The sequence below is a fragment of the Medicago truncatula genome, chromosome 6 (genome assembly GCF_003473485.1).
Source record: "Medicago truncatula cultivar Jemalong A17 chromosome 6, MtrunA17r5.0-ANR, whole genome shotgun sequence".
NCBI classification, from domain to species: Eukaryota; Viridiplantae; Streptophyta; class Magnoliopsida; order Fabales; family Fabaceae; genus Medicago; species Medicago truncatula.
The window spans coordinates 29,689,533-29,709,227 of NC_053047.1; the positions used below are offsets into that span (position 1 = coordinate 29,689,533).

At 33.6% G+C, this 19,695-nt stretch overlaps 1 protein-coding gene and 1 long non-coding RNA gene across 2 annotated transcripts; one reads left to right on the top strand and one right to left on the bottom strand.

Moving 5' to 3' along the window:
- The first annotated feature begins 2,289 nt into the window (after positions 1 to 2,289).
- LOC112418241 (uncharacterized) lies at positions 2,290 to 4,782 on the top strand. Its single transcript, XR_003008472.2, has 3 exons — positions 2,290 to 3,902; positions 4,285 to 4,374; positions 4,505 to 4,782. It is a non-coding gene; the product is annotated as an uncharacterized lncRNA (long non-coding RNA).
- Positions 4,783 to 5,723: 941 nt separating this feature from the next.
- On the bottom strand, positions 5,724 to 7,237 carry LOC25480336 (F-box/kelch-repeat protein At3g23880). Its single transcript, XM_013587211.3, has one exon. The coding sequence runs from the start codon at positions 7,091 to 7,093 to the stop codon at positions 5,798 to 5,800; it is 1,296 nt and encodes a 431-aa protein (XP_013442665.2). The 5' UTR covers positions 7,094 to 7,237; the 3' UTR covers positions 5,724 to 5,797.
- Between the last annotated feature and the right edge of the window lie 12,458 nt (positions 7,238 to 19,695).

The following is a 19,695-nucleotide window of genomic DNA, read 5'->3' on the forward strand; positions in this document are numbered from 1 at the left end:
GAATCGTCATGATTTCAAATATCGTGAGAATTGTCGTTATTTCCAATACAACGTCAAGAATGATGACTTGATTTTTCTTGGTTGTGAGGTAGTTAATTATAGGCTTAATTACCTTTTTGGTCCTCTAACTATTTAATTGGTATCGGATTGGTCCTCTAACTAAAAATTGATTTATTTCGGTCCTCTAAGTTTCTCACTATTACTACATTTAGTCCTTTCTGTTAGTTTTATTCAAATAAACGTCAAGGTTTGTGCTTAGGGATGGCTAAAAAATCCGCATCCGTGGATATCCGCGGATAAAATCCGCCACGGACACGGAGCGGATACCTTAATGGATATCCACGGATAAAATAAATGGATATTTTAACTACCCGCTAATTAATGGATACGGATGCGGATTTAATGGTATCCGCACCCGCGGATATCCGCACCTGCTATTAAACTGAGTGAATTACGTAAATATCCTTAATGCCTTTCAACTTCCTATAAAATAAAAAATAAAAACTTCCTATAAACTGAGTGAATTTTATTTTATGTTTTGTTTAATCAAAGAATTTTATTTCTATTAAATGTAGTGAACTTTATTTATGTTTTTATTGAGTCAAGGATCTTTGTTGTTGTTATAATCTATCGATATTATGTTTTGCTAAAAAAAAATGCATGTTATGAATTTTTGGTTTTAAATTTACCTAAAAAAATAAACAATTTTTTTTCTTATGAATGTTATCCATGGATATCCGTATAAATCCGTGGATACCTCAAAATCCATGGATTATCCGCTATATGGATATCCGCATGGATATGGATAGGGTACGGATTTCATATTTATCTAACGGAGTGGACACGGATATCACACTATCCGCATCCATGGATATCCATTTACATCCCTATTTGTGTTATGTGGGTGTCTGACCTCCTATTTCACACATACAAATGAAACATAACAATTACCAATAATATCAGTCACTATTTAATCATAATATTTTAACGAGATATAGGACCAAAATGATACTAATAAATAAAGTTAGAGGACCCACATAACACAAAACCTAACTTTATTTGAATAAAACTAACAAAAAGGACTAAATGTAGTAACGGTGAGAAACTTAGAGGACCGAAATAAATCAATTTTTAGTTAGAGGACCAATCCGATACCAATTAAATAGTTAGAGGACCAAAAAGGTAATTAAGCCTTAATTATAACAATTGAGTAAATCATCCGTTGTACTTTGAGGGCTGCTAGCAGGTGTTGCCGCTGTGATGTTGTGGGAGTTTGCTAGCATTTTTTTGGTTGCTGCTGAAATGGTTATGTGATGAGGCTTTTGTTCTTTTATTTGGACTTAAAGGTTTTTGTTGATAGTGAGACAGGTCTATGCGTGTTAATAGATTTTATTAGGTTGGCTGCTTAAATAAAAAAAATAAGTCACGATACCTGACGCGGTTCTAGAAACAACGACAATTCTCACGATAATTGGAAATTGCGGCAATTTGGAACGACAAAATTGAACAAACAAAATGGGAAGAAGAATGAAAAAGAAACAAAAATTGATCAATATGGAAGAATAAAGAAGAAGAAATTTGAAAGAAGGATATATTTTTTTTCTCAAGTTCAGGGTTCTGGAATGGAAAAAATTTTATGAATGTAAATGATGAATTTAAGGACATCCGTTGAAATAAATTTGATGTAAAATTTTATTTGTTATAAGTCTTGTAGTGTAAATTAATTAAGATTGAACACCTTAATATAAAAAAAAAAATCATTTGTTGTTTCAAAAAAAAAAAATTAAAAGTATTAAAAATTAACTTATGATTAAGATTAACTCTCCTTCAAAAAAAAAAAAATTAAGATCAACTCTTTTATTTTAGAAAAAATCTACTCATTTATTTGACATTTAATATTACTTATGTATATTACATTTTGATTGGTTGATATCATAAGAGGGTAAATTACCCTCTAAACAAGATAGGGTAACGTAGGCCTCATCCATAAGAGGGGATGGTAGTGTAATTCAAACTTCTTTTAAGGAAAATAGTGTAATTTACTCTATATATAACTATTTGACCACTTAACTTTTGTAAAGAATTCACGTATTAGTTTTGACGATCATTAAAGTACAATATACTTGTAGTCTCATTAAACTTCATTGTATTTTTTATTTATATTTTTGACTTTCAAAATATATAAGGGCCAAACTTCGAAAGAGTAACATAAGTTCTAAAAAACTATATATATAAATAATTATCAAAGAGGTACATTTATTTATTTTATCTTATAAATAAAAAATACCATATAATTTTTTAGGCAACGATACATATCAAAGGTAATAGATATTAAAAAAAGAAATTGTATCGGTTGATAAATGTCAATTTTTCATCCACGGGGATATTACGATGTTCAGTTGGCATTATGGGATAACGGCCTAAACGTTGATGATGACGGTACCGCATGCATCTAGAAGAGTCTAGAACATTGCATGCATTTGAATAATTGATGAGTCGTGTCATAATTGATTATGTGACTTGGTTAATTGTGCATTGGTGAAATTTGGCGAATGTTGTGATTATGTGGATTGGTGTATATGTGTGTATTGGTGGATTTTGTTGATGGTTGTAAATAATTGAGCTATGCTCTAATTACATGCCTTACTTGTTTGTGGTTATACACTTAGTAAATCAATTTGATGATAATTGTTTTGATATTAATGATGAGGTGAGATTGTGTATGTATGTATATGACTTAGTGATTCCTTTGATGATGATAATTGCTTGCTTATAACTTTGAAATGATGAATTGCATTTGTTGAGTTAAGTATGATAAATGAAGAATAAGGTGAGTAATTCTTTCATTGATTGATATTGATAATGATGAGTTTATGTCGATGACTTGATTAGAGATTGAATATGTTTGCTATGCTATGTTAGTAATATGATAGGTTGAGGTGTATGGAATGTGGGATAATAATCATGTGATGCTAGTACTCTAGGAGGGATGGTTATGTATATATGTTATGCATGAAATCCTTGAAATGTTTATGTTTGTTTATGTTGATTATGATTGATGTGAAGCTTAACATAGTGGTTTTGACCGCCTACCTGTTTGTATGAATGTGTAGACGGAGTGCAGTAGTAGTTTGCTTTTGGTGAGTGTTTGGATAGCGAGAGCTAATCTTCGTTATCGTTTCTTGGAGTCTTAGATTTAGGCTCTGATTAGGACGTTGATCTTTATGTCTTGTTGGATTTATTTATTATTGAGATTTTACCTATATGTCGGGATTTGGAGAATTTATATGATGATGTATTTTGATCTCATGACATGTAGACTTTGGAGATGTATGATCTATATCCGCTGCAACTGTTGATAATTTTTATATATAAATGTTGTTTGGATTTTGTTGATGACATAGCGTCTATTTCTTGAATATTTATATTATTCGTGTGTTTTATCGCTTTAATAGAAATAAGCCGTTACACTTTTTCAAAACAAGTTATTATTCCTTCCATCCATCATCACAAAAAAAAAAAAAAAGTTATTATTCCCTCCTTTAACATCATTGACAACCAAAAATACAATCAACAAAATACTAAGATTGCAATTTATACTCTTAAAACAATATATAATCATCAATAGTAAGTTTAAATCAACACCAACATTTTCAATAATTAATTTATTCTTCATTGCATCAAATCCCAAGGGCCAACACACACATATATAGAGAGAGAGAACAACTCGTATTCAATACAAATTTAAGTCAGAAATTGAATGACAAAAAATGACACCAGAAATTGAATCCCAAGGGCCAACAAAATTGAATTTTGATGTAGACCAGCATCCCAACCAACACCAGAAATTGAATGACAGAAAATGACACTCACTGTAACAAATACAGGAAATGGAAGTGCGGGTATCGCTGTTTCTATTCACATCCTTGTTTAGTTAACTAAACATATAATTTTGTATTGCTTAGTTTTTTTTTGAACAAATTTTGTATTGCTTAGTTAATTTCCATACTCAATATTAATTATTTTTAATATCTTTAAATTCTTTAATATGTGCCTTCACAATGATGACATGAAAATGTAAACAATTGATGTCATTATTGTGAAGGCACATCTTGAAGAACCTAAACACATTAAAAATAATTAATATTGACTAAGGAAATTAACTAAGCAACACAAAAAAGAATGTTATCCAATTGAACCAGACATGAATAGGCATTTGCATACGTGATGAGACGGGTGTGCTTGGTAAATCTATTCTTATATCACCTATGTGTTCGGTTGCAGCAGGTGAAGCCTTGGCCTTATTTTATTGATGAGATAACATCGCAAGTGCACAGTTTATCTATGTAGTAATAAAGAGTATCGTTTCGACAGGTGATGAGTCAATAATTATCTATTTTTGTATAGTATTTAGTTTCATTTTAATTAGATTTAAGTTTATTTTATTTTAATATTATTTCCTTTTTGAACTATTTTACTTCAATTGCATATTATTATATTTCAGGAATGAATATTTGATGGATTGAGTCTTGGAGCAAAAGAAAGGGGTTTTGGAGCTGATTTGGTGCAAAAATACGAAGATTCGGAGACAAAAATACATCTCCCTCAAGTCAGAAGCTTGGCACGGCCGTGCTACCTCCCAGAACAACGTTTGCTACTTTTGCTTAGATTTTAAGCTACTCTATTTTAGTTTTACCAAAAAGCCCGTTGCTTGTGGAACATTCTAGTGATGTAATTGCTTAGATTCTAAGTCGAATGTAAACTATAAATAGAGTAGCTAGCCATCACAAATATTCATCTTTTCTTGGAATTCAATAAGTGACAATTGTCTCCTTCTTCTCCATGTCTACGATGAACATGAGTGAGTAGACTTCTCTTGTCTTGGGATTGTTGGATAAGTCTTAATGACATAATCCTAATCAAACCAAGCTATTGACCCTAATCTTATGTAACACTAATCTCTAATCTAATTTATCGCTTGTGGAAGGAACCTGTATAAATTGCTTGTGTTTGTCCTCTCTCTCTCTCTCTGTTTTATCCGCTGGAACTAGTTCTGAACATCACTTCAGAAGTAGAAATCTATTTGCTTCTGATCAGTGTTTTCAGCTTAGGAGAAAAGAAGAAGAAAAAGCCAACACAATTCGACCCCCCCCCCCCGTGTTTTTTTCACCTTTAACCCTTACCTTAGATTGGTTGATTTCCCCCTGTGTTTTTCTCTGACTCTTCTCTTCTATTGGTTTCTCCCTTTTCTCCAAAAAACTTGTTTTTACGTGAAAAACTCTCTGACTCTTAGTTTTCCTATTCTTATTTCCTTAACCAATTCTCTTAATTCCACTAACCTCCTCTAAATTCTAATTCAGCCCCTCAAGTCTAATTATTCTATTTTTAATCGTATTCTACTAAATAATAAAATAGAGCCATTTAACAAAATAACAACATACCAGATAATCAATTAAATCATATAATTAGACTCTAAACTCAATAAAATAATTAAATAGATAAATATGGCGTTACAGTTGGATCCACTTTATGGATCTTTATTTGGTTTTTCCCATTAGGGTTGTTGACTGGGTTAGGTTTTATGTTTCCCTAGTTTTTATGTAATTTTTCCTCTTTTTAAACAATATATAAGAGCAATTGGCAACATATAAGAGTAGGGTACCAACTTCATTGGACATTATTCTTTTTAATTTCATTTTACTCGGAATTTTTTTTTAAGAATATTTAGTAGAAATTTTGAAATGTATATGGCAAGAGAAAAATTAAATACACCTTAAGTGGACCATTTCATAAATGGTTATGCCCCACTTTGAAGTGAAACAAGGCTTTCCTTGTATACAACAACTCTAAATGAATCATCAAACTTGTCATAATCTCTGACTTTTAGATCCCTTCTTTTTTGTGACTCATCACAAAAAAACGATTGATGTTCATTCAACACCAACTCATCATTATTGCATTTCCAAAGAAAACGATTACTCCCATTGAACACCATAAGCCTATCAACCACATATTCAATAGGCCCAACACTGTATTGCTTAATCCAAGACCCTTCATCCCAATAATCTCTCATCATCCAAACATCAAAGTGTTTCACATTTCCTCTTATAGGGTAAACAATGACACCAATTGTACTAGATTTCTCAAAGGGAGCTAATGTTGCAAAAGTTTCTTTTGAAGACTCGCATATTTTTGGTACTTTAATTTTTCTGAAGACTTCATTGACCATGTCAAATGACAAAATAAAATCTTCTTTTATACCTGCAGATTCATTGTTAACAAAGCTCCACCAGTGACAACAATTGTTCACATAAGTATAAACCCTAGATAAAGATGAACCACAAATTTCAATGGGAAGAGGAAGAGTTTTAGCATCAAGTTTTCTCCAAGAGTTAGACTTATGACTGTATAACTCAGCTGTCCAAAAACCTTTTTGTCTATCATCTGTTTCCTTTAACCAAATATCTTTGAGCATAACAACTTTATAGTCATTACTTTTGGGATCAAAACCAAAACTAGCATAATCAGTAAGAGAATAAATACCATTTGAATCTGTCAAATGGGATTCAGGTAAAGACTTGAACTGTCTTAGAGAAGGGTTCATCAAGACATTTGGATTTCCTTGAAGGAAGTATATGCCATTGCATGGTCCCATGATTTCAGACCAATATTTGTGATCAGAATTATATTCTTCAGGAAGGTTCAAAAGAGTAGAGTTAACATGGTTTTTGGGATCATTGAAAGTCAAAGAAAGAAGAGAAATATTAGTCTTGAGTCTAGGAAAAAAGGGTCTTTGAATGGCTAAGAGATGCTCCTCTTGGCTATAAATTTGGTTGTGGAAAGAATAGTAATTGGTTGTAAAATGAGGATCAGCTATGAGATGCAACCATGATTTGCAAACACACTTGCATTTCAACAACTTTCTTGCAGGCAACCTTGAGAGGATGTTGGATACCAATTCTTGTGGCAAATTCTCCATGGTTATTACCATCTCCATTTTTTGTCTTTGAACTCTTAACAATGCTAATTTAGAAAACTGAATCATCTTGATTGCAAAATATGAAAGAAAGCTAAAAAAGGAAAAAGAAAGCATGATTAATTGTTGTTGTTGTTCTTGGCCTTTCAATTTTTGGGGTAATCAAAGGAGTTTTGAATTGCTTTGGTTGTGATAGAGACTGTGTGCATATTTGGAAAAAAAATCAGAAATACTTATATATAAGTTTCCCAAAATGTTATCCTTACCGGTGACCACATACCAAAAATCAGAAATACTTATAGATAAGTTTCCCAACATGTTATATCCTGACAAACTACTATCAACTACATTGATAGTGACTTGGTCATTATTGTGTAGTTGGCATGTTTCACTTTTTGACCTTAAAATCTTCTATCTATGTTTGGTGAAAAATTCAAATATAATACTACTTCTCTTTAAATTTAGAGAAATGATATTTGTACAATCACTTTTTAACAACTTTGTAACAACTTTCTTTCTCATACTCACATTATACTCTTATTCTTTCTCTTCCTTTTTCTCTCTCCATTGTTTTTAACCAATGAAAAAAGAGAAAAAGAAGTTGTCACAAAAGTTGTACCAAATAGTTGTTCAAATATCACTACTCTTAAATCTAAGACTCCAATGTATGGTTCACTTTTTTAGATTAAACTAATTATAAACCCGTGCGTACTTTTTTAAAATTTAGCTTCGAAGAAGAAATCTTATAAATTACGAAAAATTATTTACCTTTATAAATGTGAAAATCAAAGTTGCGTAAACCAAAATTTCACAACACATAGCCTATAGCACTACATAAAAAATAACATAACAACTATTGTTATCTCTTATTCCTTAAAGTTAACCCAAACGTAAAAATTTTCCCTAGATTTAAGCTAACTTCTTTGCTTAATTTTACTGTATTAACCCTATTTAATTTAATCAAAATGTTAACGTTAATTGTTAGGAAAATCAAAATAAACAAATCGCTCCTAATTTTTCTCCTTAATTTTACTAAACAAATTATATTACCCCTAGATTTAATTTATGCAAAATGTCATCTCTTATTTATAAACGTTAACCCGTGACGCAATATTAACCCTATATTTAACCTTTTTTTTCGTGTGACTTTATTATATTAACCCTAGATTTAATTTATGCAAAATGTCATCTCTTATTTTTAAATGTTAACGTGTGACGCAATATTAACCCTATATTTAACCTAATTTTTTCGTGTGACTTTACTATATTAACCCTAGATTTAATTTATGCGAACTGTCATCTCTTATTTCTAAGGGTGTGTTTGGTAAAAAAAAAAGCTATAAGCCAGCTGATAAGCTAACTTATAGCTGAAAAGCTAGCTTATAGCTGAAAAGTTAGCTAATTAAAATTAAAAGTGTTTGGTAAAATTAGCTGTTGAAGTGACTATAAATATAAAATGACATAAAAGGACATGCTTGTTTAATTTTTTTAATATCATATATATAATTTTTATTACTTAACACATTTATTCTTAAATATTTAAATATATTTCAAATTATTTTCATCTCCAAAATAATAAATGTATTTATGAATTCAATCGAATTTTTTTATTTAACAATTTTTATTTTATTTTTATGAATTTTATTTAACTAAACTTGCTTCACTATTATAAATTTTATATAAAATTATATATTATATGAATTATGAGAAAAGTAAAAAAAAAAAGGTGGACAAGAAAATTTAAAAAGCCATACATGGTAAACATGGTTAGTTTAAGAACATAGTGGGTAGTTTTTTTTTTATTATAATAAAATAAAATAAAATTAAGAAAAGGTTAAAATGGAGTAAACCCTCATTTGAGTCCCTGAAAGTGTACCTCGCTATCAGCCCCGTCCCTAGATTAATGAAACGCACCAAAAACTCCCCCAAAATCTCTTCTGTTAGTCATTCCCGTCCAAAACATTAACTGATCATTAACTGTGCTGATCTGACCATTTTTCTTGCCATCTCAGCTGCAATAAGACTTTCCACACTGGCAGGGACTAAATTTGAGGGTGAATAGCAAGATTGCAAAAGTCTTTTTTCGTCCCTCCTTTTCTCCCTTATCTCCATTTCTCCTACTTTGAAGAAACAAAACTCTGTTCCCAATTTCAAACCCTAAAACCAGATCCTCTCTCAATTTCTCTTCACTGATTTTCGAATTCTTTACCCAAATTGAGATTGAACATAATGGGAGGTGGGGCGATGCATAGGAACAACAACAATAGCAGTAAATCACCCTCTGGTTCTATGTTGGTTGCATTTCCTAATTTGGATATCCTTACCTTGAGCTCATTAAATTGGAACAAAGTTTGGGGTGACAATCAACATTCATTTTGCAAATTGACAAATTTGGTTGTGGATAATTATGGTGAGTTAAGGTACTTATTCTTGCCCTCCTTTGGTTGGAAATTAGTGAATGTTCTTTGATGGTGGAGATAATAGCTACAGAAGAAAAAAAAAAAACCTTACTGATGCATCAAAAGAGGTATGATAATTCTACCATTGGGAACATTCCAATTTTGCTCTAGCGTTTAAATGAATATTTATAACGATACTAGTTATTTATGAGTTTATAAATTTGCAATCATAGGTTCGACTATCCAAATTAGAGGAAATCATATTGAATGACATGGAGAACTTGAAAACAATATGGCACCATCAGTTTGACTCATTGAAGACGTTGAAAGTGAATAAATGTGACAAAATCACAGCAGTTTTTCCTTCTTCATTGTAAAAAACATACAATAATCTAGAGATGCTAGATATTACAAATTGTGCTTCAGTGGAAGAGATATTTGATTCCAATGAAAAGGGGAAGTAAAGAGGATGCAACAAATCTGAAAGAAATCACTTTGAGTGAAATGCCAAAGCTGAAAAATATATGTAGTGTGGATCCTCAAAGGATTCTTAGTTTTCATAATCTAGAAAATGTATCTCTTGTAAATTGTGGAAGCATAGATTATCTGTTTCCGCTTTCTGTGGCCTCTTGTTGTTCACATCTAGAAATACTTAGTTTGACATTGTGTGGGCGCATGAAGGAAATTCTTTCAGAGAAGAAAGGATTTGCATGCGTACCTCCCATATTTGAGTTTAATCAGTTGAATACTCTATTTGGAGTTTTTTTTTAAATCTTTCTTTGGTTATAGAATTTTGGGTAAATTTAGAAATATTTACGCTGATGATGATTTTGAGTTGTTGGGTTGTGGATTTTGAGTTGGAGATGAAGATGCAAATAAGGAGGATGAATTAATTCTGATTTTGAATTTTTGGGTTATTTGTATGAATATGAAAATTTATGGGCAAAGATGTTGGACAAAATGAGTTTGTTAGTTGTGTTGGAGAAGAAGAAGGAATTGGAAGTTTTGGAGAAGATGAAGGCATGAACATAATTCTGATCATTTTGGTCCCTCGTCTACGCGGAAGGCCAATACAGCAACTGAGGTGGCATGTGTAACGGACACATCAGCACCGTTAACGATCAATTAACGTTTTGGATGGGAATGACTAATGGAAGAGACTTTGGGGGAGTTTTTGGTGCGTTTCATTGATCTAGGGACGTGGCTGATAGCGATATACACTTTTAGGGATCCAAACGAGGGTTTACTCGGTTAAAATGGGAAGAAAGTATAAAAAGCTACAAGCTATAAGCTAAAAAGCTACTTGGATTAACTTCTTAAAAAACGTTATAAGCTAGTGAGAAAAGCTTTTTACCAAACACATCTCATTTTATTAAAACAAGCTTATAAGCTAGTCCAACAAGCTATAAGCTAGCTTTTTTGTGTTACCAAACACAGCCTAAATGTTAACCCGTGACGCAATATTAACCCTAGATTTAACCTATTTTTTCGAATGACTTTACTATATTAACCCTAGATTTAATTTATGCAAAATGTTATCGCTAATTTTAACCTAATTTTTCCCTCCACACTTTTAATTTGCATTTAATGTTTATCTAAAGTAAAATAAAATTATGTTCCCAATTATATGTTGTTTTTTGGAAAGGAATAACCGTTAACCCGTCTCGCTATACTTAACTTAATCTCTTGATTATAAATGTTAATCAGTCTTGCTATACTTAACCTATTTTATTTCTTAAGGTTAACCCGAACGCAAAATTTTTCCCTAAATTTAACCTAACTTCTTTGCTTAATTTTACTGTATTAACCCTGTTTAATTTAAACAAAATGTTAACGTTAATTGTTAGGGAAATCAAAATAAACAAATCGCTCCTAATTTTTCTGTTTAATTTTACTAAACAATTATATTAACCCTAGATTTAATTTATGCAAAATGGCATCTCTTATTTCTAAATGTTAACATGTGACGCAATATTAACCCTAGATTTAACCTAATTTTTTCGTGTGACTTTACTATATTAACCCTAGATTTAATTTATGCAAAATGTCATCTCTTATTTCTAAATATTAACCCATGACGCAATATTAACTCTAGATTTAACATATTTCTTCGCGTGACTTTACTATATTAACCCTAGATTTAATTTATGCAAAATGTCAGCTCTAATTTTAACCCAATTTTTTCCTCCACACTTTTACATTTAATGTTTATCTAAAGTAAAATAATAACCTTAGATAATCACGGCATCAAAAAATTCTTCGAAAGAAAGGATGTTAAAACGACGGAACATTGTGATTCATCATAAAATATGTATGGGGTAATTTAGAGATCATATAATCAGTTTATGAATTAGGAATTGACATAATATTTAGGATGAAAACAATTGGAACCAAAAAGGAACGAATGTTGTGTGAATTATGATTACATATTATCCAAAATTATAAAAAAGAGTGTTGTTGTTGTATGTAACAACCCGATTTTTAGCTAGTTTTATTTTAATCACTTTTATTATGTGTTTGTGTGTGATTATTTGTGCTTGTGTGTATTTAATTGTCATCGGGTGCATTTACGTGGGTTTTCGTATTAGAAGGGTATTTTGGTAATTTTGTGAGGATGGGTAAAATTATAATTTTAGTGGGAATTGCTTTTAGTAATTAGTGAGAATGGCTATTTCATTAAGTTACTAAAGAGAGTCGAGATTTTACCGTTAGTGACACTTTACCGTTATTAATTAAAATATCGTTTAGAGTGTAGTAATATTTTTGGTTTGAATAGAAATGGGTTAAGCCCACTAGAAACTAAGTTAAGCCCATTAGTAGAGATAACACTAGAGTAGTGTTAGAAGAACCAAATCATTTTCATTTCACAAAATATTTCTAGAGAGAGATAGAGAGAGAAAGAGGTGAAGAGAAGAGCAAAAGGGTTTTGGAGAGAAGAGCTTTAGGAATCAAGTGGGTGACTTAGGAGCTGAATTGAAGCAAGAGTTGGGTTAATCTTCTTCTAAGGTAAGGGGGTTAGTTATTATCACAATCATGTAATTTTTGCAATTACTCATGTTGTATGAAAATGGGTTGATGAACAATTCATGCTAAATTTGTGCTCTTACTGTGATGTTATGTTTCTATGCATGAATTGATATTAGTTGTATGATTGTTGGTGAAATTACATGTTCATATATGCAAAAATGATAAGTTATGAATATTGTGCTCAATTGGTGAATTTCTCCTAAGTTGTTGTTAAGTTGAGATGTGATGCTTGTTCAAATGATGTTATGAATGTTATTTGATAATATGATTAATGAATAATTGCTTGGGTTTGCATATTCATGGATTGATGATGAGAATTTGAGTTGTGTTGGTGTTTTGGTGAAAATGAAGAGTTAGCTCAAATGTTAAGTGTTTTAAAGGTTGATTGTGTCTTTATGAGTCTTTTTAATCATAGTGACTTGTAAACATGTTCTGGAAACATATTTTGGGATTTGGAAGGTTCGCTTAGAGGTTCGCTTAAGCGACCTGGTAAGCGAACATTCATAGTATTTTTCTAGGTTCAGTTCGCTTAAGCGAACTGTGAGCGAACGAGTGAGCGAAGATTTCTGGTTGCTACTGGAACTCGTTCGCTTAAGCGAACATGTCGTCGCTTAAGCGAACTGATGAGCGATCAGTCAGCGACCAGAAAGCGAACAAGGCGAGTTGCTACTGTAACTTGTTCGCTTAAGCGAACCAGAGGGTCGCTTAAGCGAACAGCTTCAGTTTCAACCACCTTGATCTTTCGTTCCGGTCTTCGGGGACCAATCCGAGTTTTCTTAAATGATGTTTTAAACATGTTAAACCACTGTTAATTCCCCAAAGCCTGCTGGAACAATGAGTGTTCGCATATACTTGGGATTTTTGGAATGAGTCTTAACTTGTGAGATTTTGAGAGTTCCAAACTTTGTCGAAAAACAAATTTTGTAATCCAATGAGGCTTGCAAGTGGACCTACAGCTCATATAGACTTAGGTAATGCTTGCAAGGGTGGTCAATACCATAATCAAAGTAAAATGATATTTTTGAGTGGGAAATGAAAGGTTGTGAAAACGAGATTCCTTTATGAACTTAAGTTGTGCTTGGTCTTGTATGATAGTCCGAAGACGACTTAACTTCATGTAAACATTATTGGATAAGATTGGTTAATAGTGTTCGACTTGTTCTAGTTGTTTCGTTCCGAGATAGTGTGGTGAAATATTCATATGATAAGTGAATTGTGTGAAAGATATTGTTAATTGTTGATAATCAAGTTGTTTGTGTGATGATGAATACTATGATTTAACTGTGTGTGGGCATGTTTTCTTGGTAATGCAATGTTGTGGAGATAATCAATATAATTGGGTGTTGTCCTATATATTGAGTTGAGATTGTGAATTGTTGTCGCATTATCGAGTCCTTACACATGTCCATGCATCATAGTCGTTGTTGCTGTAAAAGGGATTACTCTTTTACTTCGAGATTATTGTAAGGCAGAGGTGAGTCTTACATGCGATGTTGACTTGTCCATCGGAGGTGACGACCTTGTTGAGATTTGGTACCACATGCATTTATGTGTCCATAAGTGCATATCATAGCATGAGTCCTATGTGAAATATGTGATTGGTGATGAAATGAGATGAATGAATGTTGATAATGATTGTTCAATGATTGGTGTTGTGAATGAATATTTATGATTGGGTAATTATTCATGTGATTGGTGTATGTTGATATGAGATATCGAGTTGTGATGTAAGTATTTATGCATGACTAATATTATTCAAGTACATGATATTATTTGATTTGATTATTATTTGGTTATGATAATGTAATGCTTACCCCCAGTGGTTTTAACCGCCTACTTGCCTGTATGGGTGAGTAGACGTTGTGCAGGAGTAGTCTCGGTGAGTCTTTGCTTGGGATATCGGGAGCTTCCTCCGATATCGGCTCTGATCTAGGCTTGTCGTGTCGGTCTAGATTAGGTTGTTTATATTTTCCTTTGGATTATTATTTTGTTGCTGTTGTTGATGACTACCCGTATGTTTGGGTTTTGAGATTTATCTTTGGGACATGATTTATTTGCTCATGGCATGTATATATTCGATCACTCTGATTTATATTCCGCTGTAACTGTTGAGATTTACATACGTGTCTATCGGTTTTTGAATTTTGAATAAAACGTAATCTCTATTTCTTGAATAAATGTATTATTCGCATGTTTAATTGCTTTAATAGAAATAGGAGCGTTACATTGTAGAGTTACGAAAAAAGGATTGATATACCCATATTTACATCAGATGAAATCAAGCAAAGAAGTAGCATCGGTGAGTGAAGATAATCTTGTCTAGGATTAGAGTTAAGGTGATATGTTGAAAGTGCGGATCATGAACACCAAATCTTTATTTGGGAAAGACTTGAACGTACATATTTTTAGGTGGCTTCTCTAGATAAAAAATTAGCTTATCACCTACCTCTAACATATGTTCTCGGAAAAAGTTGAACCATTGACCGCCTAAGTATTTTTCGTAACTTGCTCTCTTTGCCGTTATCAAGCGAGACCTATACCTTTTTTGAGTTTGTTTGTCGATGAGTGTGATTATTTTCCCTGTTCCTTTTAGAAATGTCCTTGATATCTCATTTGGGAAGTGCTAGGTACAAAACAAATTGCAGTGTTAATTAGATGTTATATATATAAGTACATTTCTAAAACATTTACCAAAGTGATGACATTCTGTCATTACTCTTTTAGTATGCATTTTTCATGTAATTTTAGGGGTTTTTTATTGGAATTCATTAAGCTGCAAGCCGCAAAAGTCAAAGAAAATGAAGTTTGAAGTATTGGAAATCGGCCACCGATTATATAGATCGGCCCCCGATTTTGCTGCCAAGTTACAGACTTTGAGTTCGACAAAAATCGGCCGCCGATAAGCATAAATCGGGCGCCGATTTTACACTATTGTGCCACGCAGTTTGGGATTTCGGCCACCGATTTTGGAGCTCGGTGGCCGATTTTTATTAGCCTATAAATAGTAAGAGGTGTTTTCTGAAGAGGGGTTCACGAATTTTGAGACCTAAAGGCATATTTTGGAGCAGAGACTTGGAGATCTGGTGGGAAACCATCAAAACTAAGAGTCAATCATCCTTCACATGTATGAATCCTTTTTGTTATGTTAGTTAGCTTATACTTTAGCTATGAGTAACTAATTCTTTTGTGGTTAATTCCTGAGATGAATCTGATGTAATCCTATGGGAACCCTAATTTGTTGAACTCCTTTGAACATCAATGAAAGTTTAGTTTTTATTCATATTACTTTGTGCTTAATGCCTTATGTACGTTTATGATAGACTATTACCCTAGCGTTATGAATATGCATATTGATCATAGAAATTGAATGACCACTAACCCTGGCTTTTAACTCTGAATTAGGTAATAGGTTTAACCTAAGTAATTAAGCTAGAGATAGATCATTATTAGGTTATGATATAGGGATTAACGTTCATTAATACCTCCAATGATTTCGAATTCACTTAAGAGATTAAGGGGTTGCCACTTGCGGGGAGAATTCTAGGTCAAGAGATTGGGTAGAATTACTAAGTTAATCCGTCGTGAAACTAAATAATCATTGATCGTATTTAGGAGTGCAAATTACCATAGGAGAGCTTTGGAGGATTCGAAGGAGTTAACCATACTTCTCTCAATTTTCTTAAAAACCAATTCTTTATTGTTTTTAATCAGTTTATGTTATTAAATCAACTCAACTGCCTAGGGCACCAATATAAATTTATACATCCTTTTTAATAATGAAATTGCTAAGTAGAAGTTAAATACAGTCCTCGTGGAAACGAATTTTTTATTACTTCGATCGAATTTGGTTCACTTGCCAAATATCTATCAAGTTTTTGGCGCCACTGTCGGGGACTGTTGAATCATTTCAACAAGGCAATAGCGTTATTGATTAGGATTTCTGCAATTTTTAAATTTATGTTAGAAAATTTATATTGAATTAGTATTCACTATTTATTTTGTATCGTGCAGTGCTACTAAGGTAATTTGCTGTTTATGCGAGGTAGACGAAGTTCAGACGACCTGCAATACGATCCTGAAGTTGAAAGAACTGCGAAAGCTAATCGGAAAGCTGCCCGTTTGTTAAGGCTTTCAAAATCAGTTCCACCAAGTGCACGAGCACAGATACCAAGTCCTACAATTGTTGAATCTGAAACAATCGCAGCTCCCGAATCAATCATCATGGGAGAGCCTGTAGCAAGGCCTAAACTGGGAGACTATGGGTTAGCAACTGACCGTGGGCAACTGACTCACACTTTTCAACCCGCCAACCCTGTTGCGTTTGACATAAAGACCACTGTTCTCAATGGGTTGAGAGACAAACAATATGATGGGTCAGAGAGCATGAACCCGCATGAACATTTGAGCCGCTTTGCGGAAACATGTGAGTTTTGTGTACCACCAGCCACAGTGACTGATAGCCAGAAGAAACTTAGGTTGTTCCCTTTCACCTTAACCGGTAGAGCAAAGGATTGGCTACTAACTATACCCAATGGAACCGTTCAAAGTTGGGAAGAGTTGGAGCTTAAATTCCTAGAGAAATATTTTCCCATGTCAAAATATTGGGATAAGAAAATGGAAATTTCAAATTTTAGGCAAGGGGAGAGTGAGTCACTATATGATGCTTGGGAGCGATTTAATTTGCTTCTTAAGAGATGCCCTAACCATGAGTTCTCTGAGAAACAGTACCTCCAAATCTTCACTGAGGGATTAACAAACAGGCCTTAATAGAGAACATGGCTAGCAATGAATACCGTGCTGATGCGAAAAAGAAAGAAAGAGGAGTGTTTGGGGTGAGTGACCAAACCGCAATCTTAGCTAACCAAGCAGCTATGAACAAACAATTGGAGATTCTAACCAAAGAATTTCATAGTTACACTTTAGCCAACAAACAACAACAAGTAGCGGCAATCAGGTGTGACTTATGCGGTGAGGGACATGCCAATGGTGAGTGTGTACCTGAAGGACTTAGTGAGGAAGCCAACTATATGGGGAACTATCAAAGGTCAAACCAATACTACAATTCAGGCCTTAACAAGCACCCTAACTTGAGCTACTCAAATAATAACACCTTGAATCCTTTGCTTCCTAATCCTCAACAACAACAACAACGGAAGCCGTCCGCACTGGAAGAGCAAATGGCAAGTTTCATGAAGATGACTCAATCAAACTTTGAAAACATCATGTAAAGTCAAGAAGCTGAAAGAAAAAATAATGAGGCAGCAAGGAAATTAATGGAGACCCAAATTGGGCAGATGGCGAAACAGTTAGCTGAACATACCAAAGGAGGATTTTCAGGCAACACTCAGGACAATCCGAAGAATAATGAGAGTTGCAATGTTATTGAATTGAGAAGTAAAAAGGTATTGACACCTCTAGCTCCTAAGGCGACCAAAAAGAATAACGAAGTTGAGGTGGAGGAGAATGAACAAGAAGTAGTCGAAAAAAATGATGGAGTAGTTGAAAATGAACAGAAGGAAAAAAATAAAGAGGGAGAAAAAAATAGTGAGAATGAGAGACTGATTGATGAAGACTCTATTTTAAGGAAGACTAAAAGTCAACTTCTTCAAGAGAATGGGAAGAAACAAGTTGTCCCTCCTTATGTTAAACTACCCTATCCTCATTTGTCAAGGAAAAAGGAGAAAGAGGCAGGTCAATTCAAGAAATTCTTGGAGCTGTTCACTCAATTGCAGGTTAATATTCCTTTTAGTGAAGCACTTGATCAAATGCCTGTCTATGCAAAATTTATGAAAGATCTTTTGACCGGAAGGAGGAAGCCTAGAGATGATGAAAACATAGCTTTGTCTGAAAATTGTAGTGCCATACTCCAAAGGAAGTTACCTCCAAAGCTTAAAGACCCAGGTGCATTTACCATACCTTGCACCATTGGAAAGGTAAGTGTGGGAAATGCCTTGTGTGATTTGGGGGCTAGTATCAATCTTATGCCCTTAGCCATGATGAAGAAGCTAGGATGTGGGGAACCTAAACCTACAAAGATGACACTTACTCTAGCTGATCGCTCTATTTCTTATCCTTATGGAGTACTGGAGGATGTGTTAGTGAAGGTTAATGATTTACTTTTCCCCGCTGATTTTGTGATTCTTGATATGGAGGAAGATGACGAGCTTCCTTTGTTGTTGGGAAGACCTTTCTTAGCAACCGGTAGAGCACTTATTAATGTGGAGATGGGAGAATTGATGCTTCGTTTTCAAGATGAACAAGTTGTATTTAATATTTTTGAAGCTATGAAACATAAAAGTGAAAATCCACAATGTTACCGAGTTGATGTGGTAGACCATATTGTTGAAGAAACCACAACTAAGGAATCTCCAGCTCCAACTTTAGAAAGGGTAATCGTAAATTCGATTGAAAGCAATGATGAAGACATGAGTAAAGAGGTAGAAGAATGTGTTCAACAACTTGCAGCTAGTAAACAAGAACTGTTGTACACAAAGTTTGAAAGCTTGATCCCACATCATGAAGAGGAGGCGGCCAAAGAAGATAAAGAGGGAGGAAACGTTGCTAAAATTCCTGAATTAAAAGAGCTACCTTCTCACTTGAAGTATGTTTTTCTAAGCAAGGATACCTCAAAACCAGTCATCATAAGTAGTTCGTTGACACCTCTTGAAGAAGAAAAATTAATGAGGGTGTTAAGGGAGAATCAAGAAGCTTTGGGCTGGCAAATTTCTGATCTTAAAGGTATAAGTCCAGCTTATTGTATGCACAAAATACACTTGGATGCTGAATTTAAACCGGTGGTCCAACCACAACGGAGACTTAACCCGACTATGAAGGAAGTGGTAAAGAAAGAGGTGCTGAAACTCTTAGATGCCGGCATGATTTACCCCATTTCAGATAGTACATGGGTGAGTCCAGTACATGTGGTCCCTAAGAAGGGAGGTATGACAGTGGTTGCTAATGACAAGAATGAACTGATTCCTACTAGGACGGTTACTGGCTGGAGGATGTGCATAGACTACCGAAGGTTAAATCAAGCCACAAGGAAGGATCATTTTCCGCTACCATTCATGGATCAAATGTTGGAGAGGTTGGCGGGACAAGCTTTCTATTGTTTCTTAGATGGGTACTCAGGGTATAATCAGATTGTTGTGGCTCCGAAAGACCAAGAGAAGACTGCGTTTACTTGTCCATTTGGGGTATTTGCATATAGAAGAATGCCATTCGGGCTATGCAATGCACCGGCAACATTCCAAAGGTGCATGCTCTCCATCTTCTCTAAAATGTTAGAAAAAA

Bases quoted from the DNA above. Each gene is read 5' to 3' on its own strand.
- LOC25480336 (XM_013587211.3), bottom strand. From the start codon at position 7,093: ATGCTTTCTTTTTCCTTTTTTAGCTTTCTTTCATATTTTGCAATCAAG.